The 26674-nt window shown below is 33.4% G+C and overlaps 1 protein-coding gene across 9 annotated transcripts in view; it reads right to left on the bottom strand.

Annotated features, from left to right (window-relative positions):
- Bcas3 (BCAS3 microtubule associated cell migration factor) overlaps positions 1-26674 on the bottom strand; it is a 573169-nt gene that overhangs the window by 361505 nt on the left and 184990 nt on the right. For all 9 annotated transcript variants that reach the window (XM_005321544.5, XM_078042365.1, XM_040269079.2 and 6 more), the window contains one exon: positions 10556-10689. In XM_005321544.5, coding sequence (XP_005321601.2) covers positions 10556-10689 — 134 coding nt within the window. The remainder of the gene's footprint in view (positions 1-10555; positions 10690-26674) is intronic.

The following is a 26674-nucleotide window of genomic DNA, read 5'->3' on the forward strand; positions in this document are numbered from 1 at the left end:
AGAAATTCTGGAGTTGATTGTGTGATGGGCTTAGACTTTTAGGGATATTGGTATGGGGTAAAAGAATTATACATGGCATGAACATAATTCTGGAGATGAGGGAATGAGGTTAAGGGAATGGTATTCACCCAAAAGACATGTCCACATGTCCAGATCCTTTAAAGGGCTGACTCTTTGTCAAAACAAATGATTAAGATACAGATTCTGAGATGAAATTATCCTGGTTGATTTCAGTTGATATCAAAAGCCAGCACTTTTGGGGGTGGGGGGTAATTTGGATTTAACCCAGGTATGCTCTACCACTGCACAACATCCCCAGTTCTTTTTATTTTTTATTTCAAGAAAGAGTTTCACTAAGTTGCTGAGGCTGTCTTCAAACTTGCAATCCTCCTGCCTCAACCACCCAAGTGGCTGGGATTACAGGCATGCACCACCACACCCAGTCTGATCAAATAGGAAAGAATAGCCAAAACAAAGAAGGGTATTAAGTAGATACTTATAAATACAAGAGAAAAAAAATAATATAAAATTTATTAATGAGATTCAAAATATAGTAATAATCCACTAGAAGTTTTATAATACAGATCTACTAATGAAAAAGAATAAAACTCATCTTTATGGAAGGTATTTTTTTTTTTGTACTGGGGCACTTTTTTTTTTTAACACAAGGGCACTTAACCACTGAGCCACATCTCCAGCCCCCTTTTTCTTTCTTTTTTTAAATTTTATTTTATTTAGAGACAGGGTCTCACTGAGTTGCTCAGCACCTCGCTAAATTGCTGACACTGGCTTTGAACTTGCAATCCTCCTGCCTCAGCCTCCCAAGCCACTGGGATTACAGGGATGCACCAATACACATGGCAAAAGGGTAAAATGTTCTCAGGTGAGTAATTAATATTGCTATAGTTTAGAAGACTCAGTAGAGTACAGAGAAACAGACTGGTTATGTGGCTACAAGTCCAGTAATGCTGAAAGCCACCAGAAGCTAGAAAAGTTAAAGCAAAAATTCTTCCTCAGAATCTACAAAGGGAGTACAGCCTTGCTTAAACTTTAATTTTGGACTTCCATGAGAGTAAACTTCTAATATTTTAAGAAATTAGTATTAATTACTTTGGACATAATCCAGAAAAATGTGAATTTTAAGCTGTGGACAGTCTCCTTAGGACTAAGCTTACTAGGATCGACGATAAATGAATATTAAAATTTTTCTGACTGGCTATACCAGTTCATTCTCCTAATAGCAACATACAAGATATGAGAAATTCAGTTCCTCCACTCACTGACATTTGAGAGTTTCTGAAATGAATTATGGATGCAAAAGAACTTGTGCTATTTTATTTTTAGGTTTCTTTCAAGGAGCATGTGTTTCATTTTGATAAACTATAATTTATCAATTTTTCTTTAATAAATTTTTATATTGGGGTCACATTTTTAAGAATCTATGCATAACACAAGGAGCAAAGTTTTCTCCTGTTTCTGTATAAAATGTTTGTAGTTACACACTTTACTACTAACTCTATCATCCAATTTTAGTTAATGTGTTAAAAGATGAATCTTTTTTCATCTATACACATTTGCCAAAAATCAACTTGGCAAATTCTTGAATTCCCTATTGATTAACATAGGTTTACTAAGTTCGCTATCATATAGTGACAGCCCTTCTTCAACTTTTTTCTGTTTTTCAAGTTATTTTGCCCATTATAAGTCCTACATATTTTCAAATGAATTTTTAGGATTAGATATTTAATTTCAATGGGGAAAAATCCTGCTGAGATTTTAATGGGGATTACAAAGAATCTATGATCAATTTGGAAAGAAATCTCATAATGATATTAAGTTTCCAGCATAAGAAAATGGTCCAACTTCCCATTAATTTAGGCTTTTTATTTATCCTCAGCAATTCCAGTTTTCAGAGTAAGGGTCTTGTACATGTTAATATCAGTATTTTATATTTTTAAATATCTTTAAATAATCAATTGATTGTTGCTAATATGTTGAAGTTCAATTGATTTTTTGTATATTGATCTACATCCTGTAATGTTGTTAAAATCATTTCATTTAGTTGTCTTTTTATAGAATCATTTAGATTTTCTATATCATCACATCATCTTTGAACAATGGCAGCTTTACTTCTTCCTTTTGGGCTTGATGGTGGTTTTTTCCTAGTTCTCAGAGGTCTTATGCAGATCTTTAGAATTCTCTCTTTGCAGCTCTCAGGCATCTAGTACTCTGTCCCCAGAATCTATGGCCTTGGACTTCCTGGACTCTTAGCAGTATCTCAGTACCTAAGGGAGACTATTAGGTTCCACTGGGTCCCCTTTTCTGTACTGTGGACTGGAAGCTCTTTCAAGGCAGTATGCTGGGATAAATCATCATCATTCAAAGCTTTATGTACAATGTCTAGGAAAAAAAACACTGTTAAATGTTTAACTGTTTCAGGAAGAAGGGTAAATCCAGTCCTTCTTACACTATATTGGCCAACAGTGGAGAATCCTCATAAAGACACTTTATTTGGCAATCACTGTGGCAAGTGCTTTGCTAAGAACTGTATATATAGTATTTATGATTTTCTTCTCAATAAATCCTGTGAAGTAGGTACAGAAAAGATGAGTAACTTGAAGCTTTGAGAAAGAATTAGCTTGTCTTTGGTTATATAGTTACTATTCAGCATCCAAGCATACAGCTAAGGAGTGAGGGGGTGTATTTTAAGGGTGACAAAAATGATCTTTCATTTTTGTGATGGTTGGTGATGGTTCGCCTCCATCTAAGAACAAGCTTAAAAAAAAAACACTGATTTTTACCACCTAAAAATGAATTTTATATTATGTGAATTATATATGCATAAAACTAAGGGTTTTGGTGAAAATTGAAGAAAACCCCATGATCACAGAGGCATGTACAGGATTGCCATATTTTCCAAATAAAAATACAGAAAATCCAATTAAATTTGAATATCTATATAAGCATAACTAGGCAATATTTGGGACATACTCACACTTTAAAAATCTGATTTTATCTCAAATTGCCATCTAATAGTATCAATCAACAATATTAAATGTGTCTTTCCCTTTGACAAAGATACTAGTCATACTATCGGGCAGGACTATTTCCAAAATTCACACTTGTCTGATGTATAGATGGTTCAAAAGCAATTATGATATATACCAAAATTAGCAGGTTAAATTAAAAAATTACTTGAGTCAATTTGAGGAAGATATTATAGAAGTGTGTTAACAAAGTACTTGTAAGGTTTATACTTATTGTTGAAACAAGGACTATTTTTCTTACTGCATATATGCTTTATGAGGAAAATTACTGTCAGATGCAGAGGATATTCCAAGTCAAAGACCACAAAACAACTTAATTCAACATAATTAGATCCACAAATTTTATTTTTTTCCTTGTATGATTAAAGTACCCTAAGAGTTCTTGGAATAATTCAGAATAATATGATTCTGAAGTACACGAATATAACTAGATAGATCATGTGCTGTACAGATTTAATAAATGGTGCTAAACTTTATCAGTTCAAAATAATTTTCAGTAGACACTCATAAAAAATCAATTTTATGGTCACTGACTGAGGATCTAAGATCTTGATAGTTGTGGTTTAGATAATTCTCAATTACAGGTGTACCCTGGAACAAAATCATTTTAATGAATTCTATTTGATTTGCCTACCTGTTAAACAAGGACAGCGTTGGCAAACATTGTACCAAACATATGTAAGACACTGTTCCAATAGACATCAAGAAAATTAAAAGTTTATATTTCCAGATTGGACATATAGATAAAATAAATGGAAATAACACTAATAGAAAGAAGATATCAAAAATAAATGTTAAGTGTCTAAAATATTCAAATACTAAAAGGTTGTAGATAAGGTCAAGCAAACTGATAGTAGAAGAGACAGGACAGGATTTAAAACAATAAAGAAATAAAACGTGCCCAGCAGAATACTGAAATATTAAATCTTCACCTAAAATGGTCATCTGTCTTAAAACTTCCATACAAAATAAACAAAAATAAATGGTAATTAAACTTGACAGTAAGCAATTTAGTAATGAATTAAAGTAAGGAATTTTCAAAGAATGGTGGAGATTACACTCAAAGACACAATTACACAGTTAGTGGGCTCCCACTGGTCAAACATGGGACATTCTGAGCACTAAAATAAATAATTATGGAACAAATATAACCCATTGGAAAAAAGGAATCTATGAGAACAAAATGATATAATGATACACCAACCAAATGATTAATTATGGTACAAATCAAAATCATGCTCCATCTGACAGGATGCAACACCTCTGTGACATTATCACCAAATAAGAGTAACCTGAATCTAATCATGAGGAAACATCAGTCGAAAATCTGAAGAACAATCCACAAAATAAATAGGTCACAGTGTTCAAGTGTGCTGAAATCATGAATGGCAAAGAAAGAATGACAAACTGTGTTGAAATGAAGTAGATCATTCCAAAATGAAGACAACTAAATTTCTGAACTAGAACCATTTGCTAGTTATTAGGACAAGCAGCAAAATCAAAGGAACTTTGAAAATTAGATAACAGAAATTTATTGATATGTATTTTGATGATTATTTTATGGTTATGAGAAGAATGTTCTCTTTTGTAGTAAATTGTATTTATGTTCAAGCATAGAGGATAACAGAGAACTACGTTGACAATCTACTTTTAAATGGTTCCAGGAAAAAAAATATTTCTAGATATTTGAAAGGCCCTAGGCAAAAAATAATCAATATTAACATTTGTGTGTGTGTGTGTGTGATTCTAGGGATTGAACCCAGAGACTTGTGCATGCGAGGCAAGCACTCTACCAACTGAGTTATATTCCCGGTCTGCAAATTATTTTTTAAAATTAAAACCCAATATTAGTGTAGACAGACAAGTATACAACCAGTCAAAATACAAACAAGAACCATACTGAAGTATAAGTTACGTCAAGAGGCCTAAGAAAGAAGAATATTAAATGAGAAAAGAAATTTAAAGAAAGAGAAGGATTAACTCTACCTAGACATGGAAAAGAAATAGTGAAATTACTGTTGTTGTTGTTATTCTTTTTAGATACACATGGCAGTAGAGTGTATTTTGACACATTATACATACATGGAGTATAACTTATTCTAATTACGATCTAATTTTTGTGATATACATGATGTGGAGTTTCTCTAATCATGTTCATATATTAATATAGAAAAAGTTATGTTCAATTAATTTTACTATCTTTTCTATTCCCATCTGCCCTCCCTTCCCTTCATTCCCCTTTGTCTAATCCAATGAACTTCTATTCTTCCCTCTCTGCCCCTAACTGTGTGTTAGCATCCACATATCAAAGAGAACATTTGGTCTTTAGTAATTCAGTCTTTTGAGTAATATTCCATTGTGTATAGATATCACATTTTCTTTATCCATTCATCTAATGAAGGGCCTGTAGGTTAGTTCCATATCTTAGCTATCGTGAACTGAGCTGCTATAAACCTGTCAGTAGCCAGGCATAGTAGTGCATTCCTGTAATCCCAGCTACTTGGGATTAAGTCAAGAGGCTTGCAAATTTGAGGTCAGCCTCAGCAATTTAAGAGACCTAGTCTCAAAATAAAAACAAACAAACAAACACTTTAGTATCACTACAGTATGTTGATTTTAAGTCCTTTGGGGGATCTACTGAGGAGTCAAATGGTGGTTCCATTCCAATTTTTCAGAGGAATCCCTATATTGCTTTCCACAGTGGTTGTACCAACCACCAGCAATGTATGAGTGTACCTTTTTCCCCACATCCTTGGCAACATTTATTGTTACTTGTGTTCTTGATAATTGCCATTCTGACTGGAGTGAGGCAAAATTTCAGTGTAGTCTTAATTTGATATTGTTATTAACCTTAGCAGCAATTTTAGATGTAATTCTTATAAGGTGTTTTCTTAAATAAGAGATATAATGAACATGTTTCACACTCAAGAAAGTAAAAATATTTTTTAAATTTCTTCCGGTTGGAAGAAATTAGGCAGTAGCCAAGCATGGTGGTGCATGCCTGTAATCCCAGCTACTTGGGATTAAGTCAGGAGGCTTGCAAGTTTGAGGTCAGCCTCAGCAATTTAAGGACCTAGTCTCAAAATAAAAACAAACAAATGAAAAGACTGGGGATGTAGCTCAGTAACAGTATTCTGGGGTTCAAGACCCCTAGGGAGGAAGGCAGATATTGTATTTATGAGAAGTTGAATATTCTCATATTTGTCCATGAATGAACTAAAATTTACACATAAATAATAATTTTCATGGTGGGAACACTAAAAGAAACAAGATGATACTGTGTGTAGCTAAAACTCTATATTCTCCAGATTCTTATCCATGAAGAGATAGTATAAAATGTTTGATGTCAAGAGCATAAAAAACTTAGCTGCCAGAAAAACATTGCCAGAAACTAAGATTACCCAGATAATGGTAATGGTTGCACAATGATGGCAATGTGTTTAACACTACTGAACCGTACACTTAGAAATACATAAAATAGTACACTTTATGTTAAATGCATTTTACCATGACATTAAAAAAAGGCTAAGATTTCTCAACTTTAACTTCAGGATACAATAACTGATTTGAAGAAAAAATGCATATTTTTCATATCTATAGTCTCTTAAATTTCATATCTATAGTTTCTTCTGAATTGTGGCAATAAGAATTAAAAATCAGAAAAAAATGTTCAGTAAGGGATAAGAATTCCATGTTTAAATATTTTAAATAAAGCTGAAATAGAGTTAGGACCATGAAAATGCCAAGAGCCTATCAAGCAGTAAGTTGGGGTTTTCCTTAAAATATTAAGTGGAAATGAGAGCATGTAGCTATTAAAAACTATCAGACAATCTGTAAATATTAGAATTCAAATTAGAGTGATAAAACCACTGATTTTTGTTTGTTTTTGGTTTTTTCAGTACTAGGGATTGAACCCAGGGGTGCTTCAGCACTGAGCTGCATCTCAGCCCTTTTTTTTTTTTTTTTTTTTAATTTTGAGACATGGTCTTACTAAGTTGCTTAGGGCCATGTTAAATTGCCAAGGCTAGCCTCGAACTTGAGATGCTCCTGCTTCAGCCTCCCAAGTCACTGGGATTATATAAAAAAAAGTGTGGGGATGAAGCTCAGTGGTAGATAACCCTGGGTTTCAATCCCTAGTACAGGGAAAGGATAGGGGGAATCTATGTAAATATGGAAGGGATCTAAAGAAGGTACAACAAGTCATAATAAAGCAAAGCTGCTCAAGGAGCAGATACACTAATGGATAACTTTGATGTTTTGCTCCATATACCTCAAATTGAACAAAACTTACATTCAAAAAATTAAAATTGAATTTCCAAATGTTTTTATGTATTACTTATAAAACAAAGATGGTAGAAATAACGCAAAACAATAAAAAATCCACTACTATAGTGCACAATGGTTTACAGTTCTTAGCCAATGTAATAATGTAGAAAAATAAAACTAAAAAAGCAAAAACCTGTGGGGCTGTAGCTCAATGGCAGAGCACTTGCCCAGCATGTGTGAGGAACCGGGTTCAATTCTCAGTACCACATAAAAAAATAAATAAAATAAAGGTATGCTGTCCATCTACAACTATTAAAATTTTTGTAAAAAAGCAAAAATCTGTTGCAATTTTAAGAAAATATATTTCACAAAGAAAATTTGCTGCAAACTATTTAATCTCATAAGAGAGTCTACCAAAGCAGGAAGATATGAATTTGGTAGAAAACAATAATATTTTGCCATACTAGTATTTTCCCATACTAGAATGGTTTAATTTTAAATTGTAATAATTCCTACATGCAAAAATTCTCTTACATAAGAATGTTAATTCTAACAATATAAAAATGTAATCTCAATTCGATCCAAACAAAAATCTCGACAATATTCTTTGTATTAGTCAAAAGAATTACTCTAAACACAATAGCTAATAAAGATTTAGAAAATTAAGAGTAAATCATGTTATGAAGTAAATAAAAAAGCTTAATACTGACAGGTTTTATTTTATTTTTACTTTATCTGAGAAAAAAAATTTAAACAGATTCAAAATGTTAAAATGCAAAAATTTTAAAATAAAATGTACCACCTTACAAGGACATCACCCACCTTTAATAATTATTAACATTTTAAATTTTATTAAATATATATCATTGTTCTGTCTTGACAGAATTTTAATGCAAATTAGCAATTTAATAACAACCAAAAATTTAATAATACTTGGTAAATATCAAATAATACCCAATTGCTGGATAATATTCTCCAACTGTCTCAAAAACATCTCTTCACATATTGTTCCCTACCTTTTCTTTTCTCATTCATTTGTTGTATTATCTAAACTATGCTCTCCTGCTGCTAGATTATTTGAAATCAAATTCCAGGTACATCTATACCAACTGCAAAACTTATTACTTACAGCAATTGCAGTACTTATCACTAAGAAATGAGGTTTTAAAAATTCTTTTAAATCATCTCATAAGTCAAACATTTAAATTTTATTATTTGTATGAAAAATATTTTTTCTGTTTTGGTTTGTGTGGAAAAAAAAAGATTCAATGAGGCCCACACTATGTATTCAGATGATATTCTCTGTCTCCCTTAGTCTACAACAGTTCACTTTTCCTCTACTAAACACCAACTTTTATTTTCCTATTAAAATTATTTGTTGGGAAAAAAGATGTCACGTTTACATTTTAGAACATTCTAGAATTGGCTGGTTGTATTCTAATGATGTTGTTTCCCTTGTCGCACTATGTATTTTCTTTAAAGTATTTATTATAGCTGAACATGGGGGAACACGCCTGTAATCCCAGTGATTTAGGAGGATGAGGAAACTTAGTGAAGCCTTGAGCAATGCAGTAGGACCTGTATGAAAATAAAAAAATAGAAAGGGCTAGGGATATAGCTCACTGGTAGAGCCCCCTGGGTTCAAGCCCCAGTTCAAAAAACAAAATTTACTACTTACATCTAGAAGGTAAATTAGATACAGGTTTAATTTAAAAGGTTTGGCAATAATAATGTTGTAAATACCATGTTGTATCATATTGGTTTAATATCAGTTTTACTTTAGCAATGTAAGATAAACTAACTAAAACTAGACTAATGATTATCCAATAATTTAAGAAAATTCTATTCTTCTACTTATTTTTATGTTGGAATTCTTTCACAGAAAAACTTTCCCTCATTCAGTTATCTTATTAAATTGACATAAGAAAGGCAGGATAAATGCTAGATACCATCCCTGTATTTATCAATTTTTAGTATAGAAAGGAACAAGTTACTTGCAGTAAAGTTCAATGCCTTTTGTTGTTGTTGTTATTTTTCATTTTGCAATGATTAATTTCTATATATTTAAGATGTTTTATTTGATTATAGGCATTTACTTTGGTGAAACAACACTTTAGGCTTTTGAAAAAATATGGAATACTCTATATATCATATAGGATCATTCAACAATCTCCTAGAATGACAGATATAGAGTGGTGTACTGGGTGAATGGATAGCCAATGCCCTTATAAAACAAAAAGTTATCTGGGTTTTTAGGCTACTAAGATGATACACAGTATCTACTGGTAATACTGGTATTAAGAATATTAAGTACATGTAAATTACTAAGCATGGTGCCTAATACAATACCCAGTAAAGTATGTGGATGAATGTACTTGTGCCATGCATGTTTGCCCAATTGTGAGTGTAAATGTTTAGGCACTGGCTCTCTGAGGAAAAAGATTAGCTAACCGTGATTTGTAATGTTTGACAATTTTCATGATCCAATATAGACCCACCATGGATGATCTTTCACTACCATCCTGACGTCACCAACTGCAGGGGTGGTGACAGATGCAAAAAATTACTTCTCAGTCAGGTGTGGCAGCACACACATGTAATCCCAGTAGCTCAGGAAACTGAGGCAGGAGGATCGAGAGTTCAAAGCCGGCCTTAAGCAACTCAGTGAGACCCTGTCTCTAAATATAATACAAAATAGGGCTGGAGAGGCGAATCAGTGGTTGAGGGTCCTGAGTTAAATCCCTGGTACCTACCCCCCAAAATTAGTTCTCAACAGCCATAGTGAACAGCCTCCAGGATAACCATATTCATTAAGAAAATAAATTATTTTGTGTACTTGTCAATGTTTATACATGTATATGTACACATATGTATGCACATACTTAGATATGTAAAAAGAACCAAAATAATATACTAAAAGGTCTGGAGAAAAAGACATCAAGTGAATGGAGTGTTTTCTCTGGAGTAAGAAATGGTAGAAGAGTGGAAGGAACAAGATAAGCAGATAAGCTGAAACACCACTGCATCAAAATTCTTTGAATGTTTAACCATAAGGTGGTCATCTATTGCTTATGTAGTTGTTGGGTCAAAGAGGAATTTTTTTAAAATTTACTCTTACCCATTCTATCACAGAAAACAACACCTTCTCACAAATATTAAGCTCCAACGTGATAAAAATGACCAACTAGATTAGATGTCATACTACACACTGAAATCACCTTTTGGAAAAACACACAATTTACCTTAGCTTCAGTTTCACCCCTGTGAAGAGTGTACAGATGGTGGACTGCACTTTGTGATGAGGACCAAGGATGTGTCAGAATTTGGAAGACGTGAAAGTCATGGCCAAGTGTGTCTGTTGTGACTAAAAGCATTCCTGAAAGACAAGGGGGGAAAAAAAAACAAACAGGATAAAAATAAAAATTATTATGTATGTGGATAAATACTTTCAAAAACTACTTGTAAATATTAAATTATTACCAACAAAAAATAGCAAGGACATAAAAATTTCCAAAATGAAAAATTAAAACATCTTTTTATTGTGCACATCCAACTTGATGACATATCAGTAAAGCAACAAAGTATGACTATTAAATGTGCAGGTATTGTGATTTTTCCATGTCACTGGCAGAGAGTTTTTTGTTTTGTTTTGTTCTGTTTTTTGAACTGGGGATTGAACTTAGGGGCCCTCAATCACTGAATCACATCCCCAGCTCTTGTTTGTATTTTATTTCGAGACAGGGTCTCACTGAATTGCTTAAGACCTCACTAAGTTGCTGAGGTTGGCTTTGAACTCTCAATCATCCTGCCTCAGCCTCCCGAGCCACTGGGATTTCAGGCATGCACCACTGCACCCAGCCAAAGAGAATTCTTTAAAATTCTTTAAAAACAAAATTAGAGAATCCATAGTCATTTCAAAAACAATGAGTTACGAAAATTATATGGAACTAAAACTCAGTAGTCTTTTTGCAATTTTATTCAATATACCTACTTATCATACTAGTAATGTAACAAGGAATTTACATGTTTAAGCTTCTTTTGTGGCTCTGAACATGATGTAGCTTGGTAACACATATACCCCTGAACACCTAGAGTGTTCTGTAAATATTCATTCAAGTTAATCATTAATATTCTGGGGATCTTTAATGTCTTTATGATTTTTTACTTACTTTTTCTATTACTGAATAATATTTGTGAGTTAGAATTTCAAAGCCAGGCATGGTTCTATACGCCTGTAATCCCAGTAGCATGGAAAGCTAAGGCAAGAGGATCACAAGTTGGAGTCTAGCCTCTCAGTCACTTGGCAAGGTATTAAGGAACTTAGTGAGAAACTGCCTCACAAAAGGAGCAGGACTAAAGGACTGGGAATGTAACTCAGTGTTAAAGTGACCCTGGGTTCAAAGTACCAAAAAAAAAAAAAATCCAAGTATAATTGTGGATATGCTTATTTTTCAACAGTTATTTCAGCTCAGAAAGTTTAAAGCTAGCTGGAGGTGGTGGTGCATGCCTGCAATGTCAGCTACTCAGAGGAGGCAGAGGATCACAAGTTCGAGGCCAGACTCAGCAAATTGGTGAGACCCTATCTCAAAGTAAAAAATAAAACGGGGTGGGGATATGGACTCAGTGGTAGAATCCATCTAAGTTCAATCCCTAGAAAAACACACACACAAAAAAAAAAAGGTGAAAAAAATTGCAGTTACTTTCAAGATTCACACACATTTAGCCCATTTAGGATTGTTATGAATTCTTCTTGAATCAACCCTTTTAATGTAAGGTCCTGTTTGTTTTCCTTGTTCTGAATTCTACTTCTCTGATGTTAACATCACCATTACAGCTTTCAGGAACTTTGGATTGGGCAACGGGGAGTGAAGGGATAGGAAGGGGTGGGTGTGAAGGTGGAATGAGACAGACATTATCACCCTAAATAAAGGCACAATTCTGCACCATGTACAGCCAAAGGAATGAGAAGTTGTGCTCCACTTGTGTCAAAATGCATTCCACCATCATGTATAACTAATTAAAACAATTTTTAAAGTAAAAAAAAACTACACTGAAATTTCATCTCACTCCAGTCAGAATGGCAACAATCAAGAATATAAGCAACAATAAATGTTGGCAAGAATATGGGGAAAAGGGTATACTCATACATTGCTGGTGGAACTACAAATTGGTGCAACATTATGGAGAGCAATATGGAGATTCCTCAAAAAACTAGGAATGAAACCAATTGACTGGGTTATACCACTCTTTGGCATATATCCTAAGGATTTAAAATCAACATACTTATAGTGACAACAACATCAATGTTTATAGCAGCTCAACTCATGATAACTAAGCTATGCAATCAACCTAGATGCTTTTCAACAGATGAATGGATAAAGAAAATGTGGTATATAACAATGAAACATTATTCAGCCATAAAAAAGAGCGACTTTATGACTTTTGCCCAGTAAATGAATGATATGGAGACTATCATGCTAAGTGAAATAAGCCAATCCCAAAAACCCAAAGGTCAAATGTTCTCTGATATGTGGAGGCTAATTCACAATGAGGGAAAGGGAAAGAAAGAGAAGTTCATTGAATTAGATAAAAGGGAATGAAGGGAAGGGAGGGAAGACAGCAACAACAAAAGACAGTGGAATGAATTGGATATGACTTTCCTATGTTCATCTATGAATACATGACCAGTGAAACTTCACATAATGTACAACCACAAGAATGGGATCCTAATTAGAATAAATTATGTATGCATAACATATCAAAATATACTCTACTATCAAGTATATCTAAAAAGAACAAATTAAAAATAATAAAATGAGTTAAATAGTAGATAAATGCAGTCTCTCTCTTTCTAAATCCAGTCTTTCAATTGGTATTTTTAGATCATTTGCACTTAGTGCACCTAAGTTTATAATTTGATTATTTTAATATTCATTTTTTAATTACCAATGAGTTTGGGGGCTATGGATCTTTACATATTAATGGGTTGTTCCAGAGATTACATTACACATATCTAACTTTGTACATTTATTCCTTTATATTTTGTGCAGATACTATAACTGTTTTCTGTAAGACAGATGGTTTATTAGCTTACTCAGATTTTCAAGAAGTAGGGTCATATTAGTTAACATTCAAACCTTTACCTTGTTCAGAGAAAAAGGGCATGAAAGAATATTAAGAATAGCTGGGTGAAGTGGCACATTCCTGTAATCCCAGTGGCTCAAGAGACTGAGGCAGGAAGATTGAGAGTTCAAAGCCAGTCTTAGCAATAGTGAGGTGCTAGCAACTCAGTGAGACCCTGTCTCTAAATAAAATACAAAAAAAAGGGCTGGGGATGTGGCTCAGTGGTCGAGCACCCCTGAGTTCAATCCCTGGTACTCCCTCCAAAAAAAGAATGTTAAAAATATGTGGGGACATAAAGTAGTCATTTAATGAAAATGAAATATATTGAGATTGCTATTTCTGTGACTAAGGTATGACTCTAGTTGCTAGGGTAAAATATCAGATGATGCTTTCCTAGTTATTACAAAGAGAACACATTTTAGATGGTGAAAAGTATTACTAATTACCCTTAATTTAATAACCTATTAACTATAACATATATTTAATGATTTATTTAATAATTATGCACCAAGTTATGGTCATTTGGTGACACACTTTATATTCTTCTATTGTTTTTATTTAAACAACAAATCATTTTATCTTTGGGGGTAGTATTTTCCCATTCCCTCCTACTTTTTTCGCTGAGTGATTTATAACAATTTTACTACTGTATTCTGACTTCACCTCCTCACACAAAATAATGATTTTCTGCATTTGACAATTTAATACAAAGATCATTCTGACTGGATAAGATGAACTAGGGTTTATAACCCACATGTATTCCTTTATAATATGGACAAGCTTTGCTATATATACTTCTTTTAAAACCATGTTGACATTTTATTCAGAATGGGCATTCAAATAAAAGGCCTGATTTACCAAATCAACTATTATTGTTTTATATATGAATTATAATCATTCATAAACACTTGTCAATATGCTCCTAGATTTCTAAACAAACATTTTTCTCTGCCTAGTGGTTACTACGTAAAACCAATTCATATTTTTCAGAAACTAGTCCAATGAAAACTTCTACCTATTGTCATTTTATCTCAAGTATTTTCTATTTTCACTACTCCATAATAAATGTGGGAGCTTCTGTAATCCACCAATGAATTTTATTTTCTTATAAAAGGTTTAAAGTATTATAAAAATTTTGAAGAAGCATAGAGAAAAGGAAGAAATAGCTAGTATTGAGCTGCATAGTCATGTGCTTTCTTCTAATTTACAATTTCCTCTTTTGCACACATTCTAAGGAAATGATAAGTGTTTTCTTTTTTCTACAAAACAAGTTAAAAAGCAAATACATAATAGGAAAAATTCATGCAAAGTAGACTGTGGCTTGAGACCTATTTTGCAGCATCAGAAGACTAACCCAGACTCTGGCCTGGCCATAAACTAAACCCACACCCCAAATGAGGTGCCAAGCCACAAAAAGCATTTGCGTCATCTGGGAATACAAGGAAAAGAAGGACTTCTAATTATAGGGCCTGGAAGCGGAAGCCTAGAGTGATTAGCTGTTTAGGCACTGCTGTATGTTTATCTGGAAGCTTCCTCTCCCTTGCTCTCAACCTCAGGCTTGATAGATGAGCGTTAGTGTTAGAGGGTGGGGACTGGAGCTGCTGATGGTACACATCGTTCTCCCAAATCTGAGGTAGCTGGAGAACGAACATTAAGTCTTTTGCGGCCTCATAAGAACATAAGTCTTTTCAACTGGGCGTCAGCTGGTTAGACCAAAAAGCAAAATTAAAGAGTAGCAAAGCTGCACTGGGAATATGCTATAAAATCTTGGAAACATGAGGAGGTTTGTCTTTTTTCCCATATCCTATTTATAACACCTATCTAATTGTATGGTTCTTTATCATGTGCCCACATGTGAATTGGAAGACAAATTACCAGTTATTCACACTCTCTTCCAAAAAGAGACATAAACATTGATATGCTAGATCAAACAAATATTTACAAGAATTCATTCTGCATCACTCAAAAAAAATTGCATATTTTAGCAAAAATACTTGTAGTGTACTACTTTTCAATCAATACTTTTATAGATGAAAACTGACAAACTATTTATAATGTTTAAAACCAAATTTGTAAACATAACTATAAGAATTTTCATACCAATAGAAATCTCTAACCCACTCAGATTACATAAAACCATTAATAATATTATAGCCTACTAAAATCTAATAAAACTTTCTAATTGAATAAGAATGCTTAAAAATAATGGTTTCAAGGTCCATATACAAAGCATCAATTTTTTAAGAAGCTTAGAGCAGCACATTTCTTCAGCTGTCCAAAAATTTCAATAATCAAACTCATCAATGTGTTTTTCCACTTAAGGAGTACAGAATATAGTAAAATCTTTGCAATTTCACATTGTTTTATTATTGTTATTCTTTCCCCCCAACCCCAGTGTGGATCACACCAGGACCTTGTGCAAGGTTACTCCAGAGTTCTATCACTGAATATACCATCAGACTCCAGAATAAATCTTTATAAATCACACTACATAACATCCTGTAAAAGGCAATGAAGTAAACATTACCAAATAAAACACAGGAGATGATTTGTATGATTCATTCCTAAAGTTCTGTATGTCCAAAACCAATATAAATGAAAACAAAGTAAGTAATATTGCCCTAATATGTTCCATGCAGAAAAGTCTAAATCAGTGACACTTTTCTTACTCATGTGTTTCATTAACTTATATGCATCCTCTGAATTTTTAGCAGTAAGAAATTAAGTATTTTTGTATTTTTTTACTTAAATTATTTTATTTCACTTTGAATTGTAAAATTGTTGGACTAAGGAAGACATCTTTGACCCTATCCAATAGATTTTAATATGAAGTATTATATTATTCATCATTTCCAATAGATTTATTTATGAAATAGACATTTAGGAAAGTAGTATATGTTTACGTGTGTTCTTCCAAAGTGATTCAGTATATTTCTTCTCATTTGTCAAAAAATACAATCGATGCATTCATTTTAAATGTTCAGTATGATGACTCTAACAAGTATAGACAGCTTATGTACCTACCACTAGAATTAAGATTTCTTTTTTAAAAGTCAGAAAAAATTCCCTTGTGTTTACTTGCAGTCTATCACCTCCTCCCCATTCATCTGGCTCCAACTGATTGGCTTTTTGTCACAATGAATTAATACTGCCTTCTTTAGAATTTAATGTAAACATAATAATAGTATTTCCTGAGCCTATTTGCTGCTAGTAATAGAATTTCATTCATTGACTCATATTAATGAATACTCTTTCATTATAAGAATAAACCACAATTTATATATACCTATTCCTCAGCAGTGTCCATATTTTTAATATTGTGACTCAAACTGGTTAAGAAGATTCAAGTACTAGTCTTTGTATGGATAGATTTTTATTTCTTTATGGTAATTATTTAGAAGTAAACCACTGGGTCATATATTAAAATGTTTAACTTTATGAGAAGCTACAAACCAGGTGTGCCAATACACAACTGTAATCCCAGCTATTCACAAGCTGAGCCAAGAGGATTCCAAATTCAAGACCAATCTAGGAAGTACCGAAACCCTGGCTCAAAAGAAATTTTAAAAGATGAAGATGAAGCCCAGTAGCAGAGTATGTACCTTGCAGGTGCAGGGTCCTAGGTTCAATCCTCTGTATCCAATCCTCCCACAAAAAAAAAGAAAGAAAAAGACAAAAGAAACTATTTCCCAGTGTGGCTACATTATTTATAGTCACATAATCTTCAAAGCCCCACCAACCTTTGGATTGTCCATCTTTTTATATTTTAATCTTTCACAAAGGGTATTCTATAATTTCTCATAGTTTTAATTTGCCATATTCCTTGGTGATCACAGATGCTGATAAGTTTTACATGTGCTTACTGCCTATTTGAATATTGTCTGTGATATGATTGTTCAAATCTTTTGCACATTTTTAGTTGGATTTACTTTTACATACCCATCACAAATTTATTTGTTATCAGGGATGCTCTAGACAGAATATCCCTAAGTTTCCTGGGCTGGTCTCAAAATTGTGATTCTCTTGCCTTAGCCTCCCCTAGTAGTTGGGATTTACAGGTATGTGCCACAAGGCCCAGCTAAAGACTTTTAACTTTTTAGGGGGAGAGGGGATACTGGGGATTAAATTCAGGAGCACTCAACCACTGAGCCACATCCCCAGCCCTGTTTTTTATTTTATTTAGAATTAGGGTCTCACTGAGTTGCTTAGGAGCCTTGCTTTTTGCTAAAGCTGGCTTTGAACTCAAGATCTTCCTGCCTCAGCCTCCTGAGCCCCTGGGATTACAGGCATAAACTACCACACCCAGCAAGACTTTTAATTTTTAATTATGATATGTGGTTTTATTATCCTAAGAAATGTTTCTATATTTCAATGTCACAAGAATAAAACCTTGATTTCTTTTTGCAGTTTCATATTTTAGATTTTTATATTACATTGATTGTCCATTTTGAGTTAATTTGTGCGTGTATGTGTGTGTGTACACTGTGTATGTGTGTTGTTGTTGTTAACTAAAGGTTCATTTTTTTCCAAAAGTATATCCCAGTTGTTCCAGCACCATTTGCTGGGAAATCAACACTTGCCCTCTATTGAATTGTTTGACATTTTTCTCAAAAAATCAAATGACTAAGTCTGATTGACTTCTGTATTCTATTTCATTGTATTGATCTATCTATTTTTAAACTGCAAAAGAGTCTTGATTAATGTAGCTTTAGATTGAGTCAGAAATGCAGGCAGTGCAAGTCTTCAAAATTTACTCATCTTTTTCAAGATTGATTTGGCTACTTTTAGCTCCTTTGGAATTCTATATAAATGTAGAATTAGCTTGCATTGATTACTTTTGGTTTAAACATTCACTTAATATAAATTTAGCCATAGTAAACAGAAGTAATACACAAAACATTAGTAGGATAGCATGGTGGAAGAGTGATGAAAGATTTTTATGAAAATATACTTTACTATCATAATTTAATAATTTTTTTCTTGTTCTCACATAATAAGGTGGAGGCTCCCTGCAATGGTAAAAGTTGCAAAAATGTTAAATTACTTAGATAAAGAAGGAGAATTGGTAAGATAAGAAAGTAAGGTTTGGGAAGATTAATTTGACTCATAACTTTACTCAGGAAAACAACAAGTGATAAACTTTCTTAATTTGATACCTTAAAAGAACTGTAGAAACAACATGATTGCTTGAAATTCAGAGTAGGAAATATAAATTTAGAAGTCTAAAGATAAAAGTGCTTGTGTGTGTGTGTGTGTGTGTGTCTCAACACAATGCTAGTTATTCACGCTCTATAGGTATTTACACAGCAATATTAGACATAACTGACCTCAAAGAAAATTTATCTTCAGAAATATGCATTCAACTAATTGAAAATTAATATCACAGACAACTGCTCAAAGTTCACATTAAAGCACACTTTGAATACAGGAATTTGGTACACAAAATGGTCAATAAAGCAAAACACCAAGAACAGCACAATAAAGGAAAAGAAATAAACAAGGAGACACAATGCATCCCATTTTGTTTTATCCACCTATTTTTTAGTGATAGAAATACAAAATGTTACTGGAAAGGTAAATTTCTAGAGACATGTGAAATAGATGTTGCATGTGAGAGGGGTGTGTGTGTGTGTGTGTGTGTGTGTGTGTGTGTGTAAATTCACTAAGTTCTACACTTAAAATCTGTATAATTTATATTTTGTAAAGTACACTTTGATAAAAATAAGCCTAAATTAAAATACAGGTGAGGGACAAGAAAAACGAGATGGTTTCGCATGGAGTAAACGGAGAAAGGAAAAAGATGTGATACTAAGTGGATCAGTTACAAATGAAAACATTAGAACAGCCACTGCACCCATGGAGGGAAGAATGAATGACAACAACTTCAAAGACAGAAGAGAGAGGGAGCGAAGAGAGACATACAGCAAGGGGTCAAAAAAAAGGCCAATGCATCTCCAACATGCCCTCTGACAAATGGGTGGTCAAAACACCAAGAACCATGCATTCCATAGGTATATACAGGAAAAGATAACAGAAATAAATCAGGGTTTTAGCCTAGGAGCCAAGTATGAGTAGACAAAAGTCAAAGTTTCAAAAATACTTAACATGTATTCTATTCCAATTTGTACTTACATGAACATTATCAATGCATGATTATATGAGTAAGTTTCAGAAAAAATATATATAAGATTAAAAAATAGGCATAGTAGGGCACAACTATAATCCCAGCTACTAGGGAGGCCAAGGCAAGAGGATCGCAAGTTCAACACCAGCCTCAGCAACTTAGTGAGACCTGTCTCAAAATAAAATTTTAAAAAGTGTGGGGATATAGCTCAATGGTAGAAAGTTTGTCTAGCATGTGTGAGATCCCGGGTTCAATCCTCAGAACTGCAAAATAAATAACTAAAACAAAACAAAGAAAGAATATAAGAACAATGGCTGATATATGAAAAAAAAAATCACTGGGTGGGCAGGCATTTTATATACACCTAAATCTTAGAAAAAAGCAACAAAAGGAAAAATATTAAAAATTAGTTCATACTTAATCATTTCTTTAAATAATGAAATCAGCTCATTTTTAATCAATTTGTTATACTTCTAGAACTTTAAGATTATACGTAATTCTGTAGAAAGTAGAGAAACTTATACTTTCTCAGCATTCTAGCCCTCATCCTTTTTAGGCTTCTGATACAGAGAAGAATTAATCATACTTTTCATTTCATCCTGTTAAGAGTCCCTTTCTCTTACTATTTTCATATTTACATTCTGAACCTCTATCCCTGCTCCTACTAGATCTCCCCCATTTTTTCCCAACTAGGTACCCACCCTATTATACATAATAAACTTCCCTTGAAATGTATGCATCCTTGAGAAATATCTGGACTGTTTTCAGAGTAACATTCAATCTGAATGAGAACAGTGAAAAAAGTTTCACGCTAAGGAAGGGCAAGGGCATCATAGAGAAGCAACCAGGTGAAGTGACACATACACAACCTTCAGTGATTTCACAAACCATTACTGATGATACTGGTAAACCAAAGTCAGAACAGGCCTTGGCTTCTCTGCATGTATGTGTTTGGCCACATTTATGCTTTTTCACCTTTTTGAAAATTCAGTACTAGGTTTATATTTATTTTAGTATTCATGTTATATCTGTTTTAGATAGCTATATTATTATAGGTGTGTGTATAAATATGTGTGTGATAATAAAGATAGCTAATTATTATATACACCTCTATAACAATGTCACTATCTATAACATATTTAAATATATGTATATATTACTTCATAGTTCTCCATAATATTCCAATATATGCATTCACATATTCCACCAATTCATTGAGTATTAACTGAACACATCTGCTCAATCAAGTGGGAGTGCAGTGGTGGTAGTGGTAGTGGTGAAAAGGGGCAGGGTTCCTCACTTACCGGTGGAAATTGAGGACCCAAGGATACATTAGAAGGTTCGTGGAACTTATGTATTTTGTTTCTGTGAGCCTCATTCCCCTAAAAAAAATTGTATTTATATTTTATCAACTTAATTTCATTAAGATGAAACTTTATCCTTTTGTTGTTATTGTTTTTAAAGAAATTAAAACATGATAGAACCCAAAGAGTATCATGAGCCCCATGCACTGTACCTACTTTATGTCTAAAAGTAAGTCATCCTGCATATTTTCTTCTAACTGTAATTCAATTACAGTGCCACAGGGAACACAGAGCAAATTTCTGAAAATTAATACTTCAGGGAATAATTCATTACACAAATAAAAGGTACCACTGTACAAGATGATGAAACTAGAGAGCAAATACAGACGGAGAATGGAAACATCTCCTTCTACAGAAAAATAGGGCAAAAAAACTCTCAAAGCTGCCTCTGCATTAATGATACAGTATTGATGGCTGGTAGTAACAAACAAGAGCTGTCAGATGAAAAATCTCAAAGCACATTACTCTATACACATGTGAGGTATTATAGATATTAACAAAAATAAAGACAAGGTATTTTTATGCCTTGCTACAAACAATGGGAACAACTTTTACGAAAAAAATTACAATTTAAACTTCTTTAATAATTAACCCCAAAGAACCATAACCTTTAAATATGCAGCATTTAAGTAAACAGAGGAATTTCTGTTAAATACACAGACAAGCATTCAAAGGGGTACATGCTCAATCTGTTTCACTTGAAAATAAACATTCATTTTGCTCTTATTAATGGATGAAAAAGCAATTTCCCTGCCAAGAAGGGGTAATTATTTAAAATGTACATGTGTTGTACTTCGCAGCTTCCAGGAGCTCAGCTGGCAGAAGTAACACTGGAAAGCAGATCAATAATTTACTGAATTAAAGATATCCAGGTCTGTTTTAGAAATGTCAAGCTTATTGCCAAGAATTGAAGATATCTTCCTCTTTTTTCAATTTCCAATGTAATAAAGAATATTCTCTTTTGTGATGCCCAAACTATTATTGTTTCTCAAATAAAGTGATTTCTACAAGATATTTTTATACTAATAGTTATTATGTACTCCAATCTTAATTACCTGTGGTATATATCCCTGCACTTCATTTAAAATGTCCTTATAGATCATCCCCTTAATTCAGAGAGGGAGGTGATTTTTATTGATACCACAATTTAGAAATGAGTTGGTTTTATTCAATACATTAATAATCACAATAAAAAATATTTGATCTCTGCCCTGCTAGAGTTTTTTCAAAATTATGAAAACTTCAGTGGAATTAATTAGTGCAATTATTTAATATAAATTTATGCAATATTAAGTATGTAAACATTACTGGCTTAATATGTGGGGACAAAATAAAAGCTTACTTCTAATAAGAACACAGTAAAGAGATACTCTAATTGGTATTGATAAATATAAAACTGGTGAAGGAGGTTAGTAATAGTAAAAACACCCAGTGCCAAACTGCTGGGCTCAGTAGCATGTACCTATAATCCCAGCTACTTGGGAGGCTTGAGGTAGGAGGATTGCTAGTTTGAGGCCAGCCTGCACAATTTAGGGAGACTCTGTCTCAAAATAAATAATTATAAAAAGGTCTAAGGATATACAGCTCAGTGACACAGTGATTGCCTAGCATGTGCCAAGCCCTGAGTTAGATCCCTACCACTGAAAGCATTATTATTACAGAAAAAAACAACAACTAATATTTATAGAGGTCACATAATGTTATCTGTTATTTTATTTTAGATAACAATCTTTGCCTTCATTTTACCGATGAAGAAAACGAAGCACTGAACATGGGCCAAGCAGATTTAACTTAACTTCTCAACTTAAGTGGAAAAGTAAGGGAAGAAGAAGGACATAACATTTACATAGGGTCAAGGAAGTTTTCTTAAATAATATTTAGTGAATTTAAGTGACAAGTAAGAGTTAGACATGCACAAGAGAATATCAGAGGACAAATAACACAATGTTTAAGGAGTGAAAATATACCTAAATATGGACTGGGAATGTAGCTCAATAGTAGAATACTTGCCTACCATTCACAAAGACTTGGATGGATATGCAGAATGGAAAGGAAATACACACACCAAAAAAAAAAAAAAAAGCAGAGTCTAGATATTAGGAGGAAAATGTGGGAGACTAGGTTGAAATAGTAAATGGCACCAGCCTATACCAGATTTGGACAATATACTCAGAGCAATAAGGAGTTTGCTAAAGATAGAAATATCATTAAGCTTCAAATTTCTGACAAAATGTTTTATTATCTTAAAATGGAAGTAAACATGAAGTATAATATAAGAACCATAGTTAAACAAACTAACTTAAAATTTGGGATGTCAAATGATTGTTTTAAGACTGAGAATAATAGAATGATTATCATTTGTATTGTTATGTACTGAGAGTTTGTATTCCCATCCCCACCAAAATTCCTATGTTGAAGCCCTAGCCCCCTGTGTGGATATATTTGGAAATGATCTGAGGATATAATTATGGTTAAATGCTCTCTCCTTCTATCTCTCCCCAGACCCCACAGACACACAGAGAGGAAAGACCACTTAAGGACACAACAAGAATGGAGCTGTCTACAAGACAGGAAGAAATCACTGCCCCAAATCTGAACTGTTCAGAACGATGACTGTGGCACTAAAGACTTCAGAACTGTGAGGGGGGAAAAGTGTCTGCTTTCAGGTCAGCTAGTCAATGGTATGCTGTTATGGCAGCTCAAGCTGGTTATTATTGTTGCTTATAATGAAAATGTACTAGGAAAAAACAACAAAAGCAAGGTTAAAAATCCTATGTGAAAGTTCAGCACAAAATGAAAAAAGGAAGGGAGGGAGGGAGGAAAGGAAAGGAAAGGAAGGAGCTTGTGTCTCTGGAAGAATAGCAGGGCCAGGTGCCTGTAATCCCAGCCCCTCAGGAGGCTGAGGCAGGAGGATCCTGAGTTCAAAGCCAGCCTCAGCAAAAGTGAGGTGCCAAGCAACTCAGTGAGGCCCTGTCTCTAAATAAAATACAAAGTAGGTCTGGAGATGTGATTCAGTGCTTGAGTGCCCCTGAGTTCAATCCCCAGTACCAAAAACAAAAAACAAAACAAAATACATGGGCTGCGACTGTAGCTCAGTGGCAGAGCACTTGCCTACCATATGAGAGGCACTGGGTTTAATCCTTAGCATGGCATAAAATAAACAAATCAAATAAAGGCATGCTGTCCATCTACAACTACAAAAAAAAAAAAAAATGGGGGAGGGCAGTGCCTGGGATTGAACCCAGGGGCACTCAACCACTGAGCCAAATCCCCAGCCCTATTTTGTATTTTATTTAGAGAGAGGGTCTCACTGAGTTGCTTGTTGTCTCTCTTTTGCTGAGGCTGGCTTTGAACTAAGGATCCTTCCATTTCAGCCTCCTGAGTTGCTGGGATTACAGGCCTGGCAACCATCATGCCTGGAAACTACAAAAAATTAAAAAAAAAAAAAATAGCAGGAAAAAGAATCAAGGATGAGTGAGGGTAGGAAGAATTCAGTACTTCCTCCCTCCCTGTCCCCTTCCTTTCTTTTTGTTCGTTCTGGGGATTAAATCTAGCAGTGCTCTACTACTGAGCTACATCCCCAGACCTTTTTTTAAAATATTAAGACAAAGTCTTGCTGAGTTGCTCAGACTGGCCTCAAACTTGCAATCTTCCCGCCTCCTCAGTCTCCGGTTCTACAGAATTGTCAACTGCACCCACTTTAGAACATAGTACACTTTTTTAAAAATATTTTTTTAGTTAAGGATGGATGCAATATCTTTATTTTGTTTATTAATTTTTATATGGTGCTGAGGATTGAACCCAGTGTCTCACATGTGCGAGGCAAGCGCTCTGCCACTGAGCCACAACCCCAGCACAGAACATAGTATACTTTTAAAAATATTTTTCAATGGCTCCAATAAAACATCATCAATTAGAATGCAGACTCAAAAATTATGCAAGTTGGCACCCAACTAAGCAACTGGTTCAAGTTTAATAATACCAAAATCTTGGAAGAAAGTGAGTTGACAGCTGACAAAAGGAGGAAAAAAAACTATCAAACTAAAAGATCATATCTGGTGAAAATATTCTTCAAAATTTTACATAAAACACAGATATTCCCAGAGAGAAAAAAAATCTTAAAAGAATTCACTTTTTGAAGGGAAAGGTCAGGTGATGGGAATAGAAAAGACAGTAGAATGAATTAGACATTACTTTCCTATGTTCATGTATGAATACACAACCAGTTTAACTCCATATCATGTACAATCACAAGAATAGGAAGTTATACTTCAGGTATGTATGTCAAAATACATTCTACTGTCATATATAACTAAAAAGATCAAATAAATAAATAAAGAGAAAGAAATTCACTTTTATAAGAAAAATCCAAAAAATAGCTCATAAATATGTCACTTTTGGTAAAGAGAGCAAGAGAAATTCAATAGAGGAATGACTATCTTGGGGGAGAAAAGAAACCACAGCCTAAACCTGACGTGATTGACAACTCAAAATGGATGACAGATTTTAAATGTAAATTCTAAAACTACGAGAAGATTACATAGGAGAAAATCTTCAGGCCCCAGATTGAACATTTTTTAGTCTTAACAACAAAAACATGATCCATAAAAGAAAAAATAAATTGGATTTAGCAAATGGTTAAAATATTTTTGTTTCTGTGAAAAACCCAGGTAAGAGAACAAAAAGACAAATTTATCACTGGAAGAAATATTTTCAAACATTATATGTGTGTGTGTGTGTACATATATATGTTACATATATTTATACTATATGATGAGGAAACTGTACATGTATGGGAAAAGCAGTTGTATGGAAGTTATATAGAAACTGTACTTTTTGCTCAATTTTGCTATAAGCCTAAAATTTCTCCAAAAAATAAAGTTTAGTACTTTAACAAAAAAGAGTTCAAGATAATATTACTCATTTTCTCCCTAAATAACTGAATGTAACAGATTTACACCACCCATATTGAATCTACCAAGATCTAAGCAAGGGAGATAATCTGGCACTTTTAAACGAATCATAAATACTACAATTAAAATGTTTGTTTTAATTCTGAGCTCATAGTCACAGCTAATAAACAAGAATGGGAAAGAGAAATTGAAAAACAAACTGAATATAGCTGCTGAACTATAAGTTTCACAACTTTATTTAATGGCATCCCTTAATTTCTTTTCTGAATAGGTCCTATACAAGACAGAACTGCATGCCACCCAACCAATCTACATTTTCTCTTGACTTCATTTTGCATGTTAATCCATCATGGACATTTTATAGTATTTTTAACATTTTCCAGAAGGTGGCCACAGGTGTAGTTAGTCCCTGATTTTTGCTGTCCAGAACATTTTTCATTACACTGTCTTCTAAAAATAAGTCTCTTTTTAAAAACACATTAAATGTACCTATACTATATTCTTTAGTATAATAGTAGTACACAGTGGTAAACTGGTTTAAGAAATGTCAGCATTTAAAACAAAAACAATCAACTTTTTGTTTGTCTATATAAACATCCAGAAAGATATTCTAACAAGCACTATTGTATTACCATTTTATATATCCCATGAAAATGCCATTTACCAATGTTAAATGTCAAGGATTATTAGAGGGTTAGCATAATTAAAACATGTTGGTATAAATAAATTAGAAAAACATATAGTACTAGACTATATTACTGGAAAATCTACAAGGTATATTTCAAATTATCTAAATTAAAGTAAAAATCTCTAAGTACTGCATTAAGGCCAACTTAA

The sequence above is a fragment of the Ictidomys tridecemlineatus genome, chromosome 3, assembly GCF_052094955.1.
Source record: "Ictidomys tridecemlineatus isolate mIctTri1 chromosome 3, mIctTri1.hap1, whole genome shotgun sequence".
NCBI classification, from domain to species: Eukaryota; Metazoa; Chordata; class Mammalia; order Rodentia; family Sciuridae; genus Ictidomys; species Ictidomys tridecemlineatus.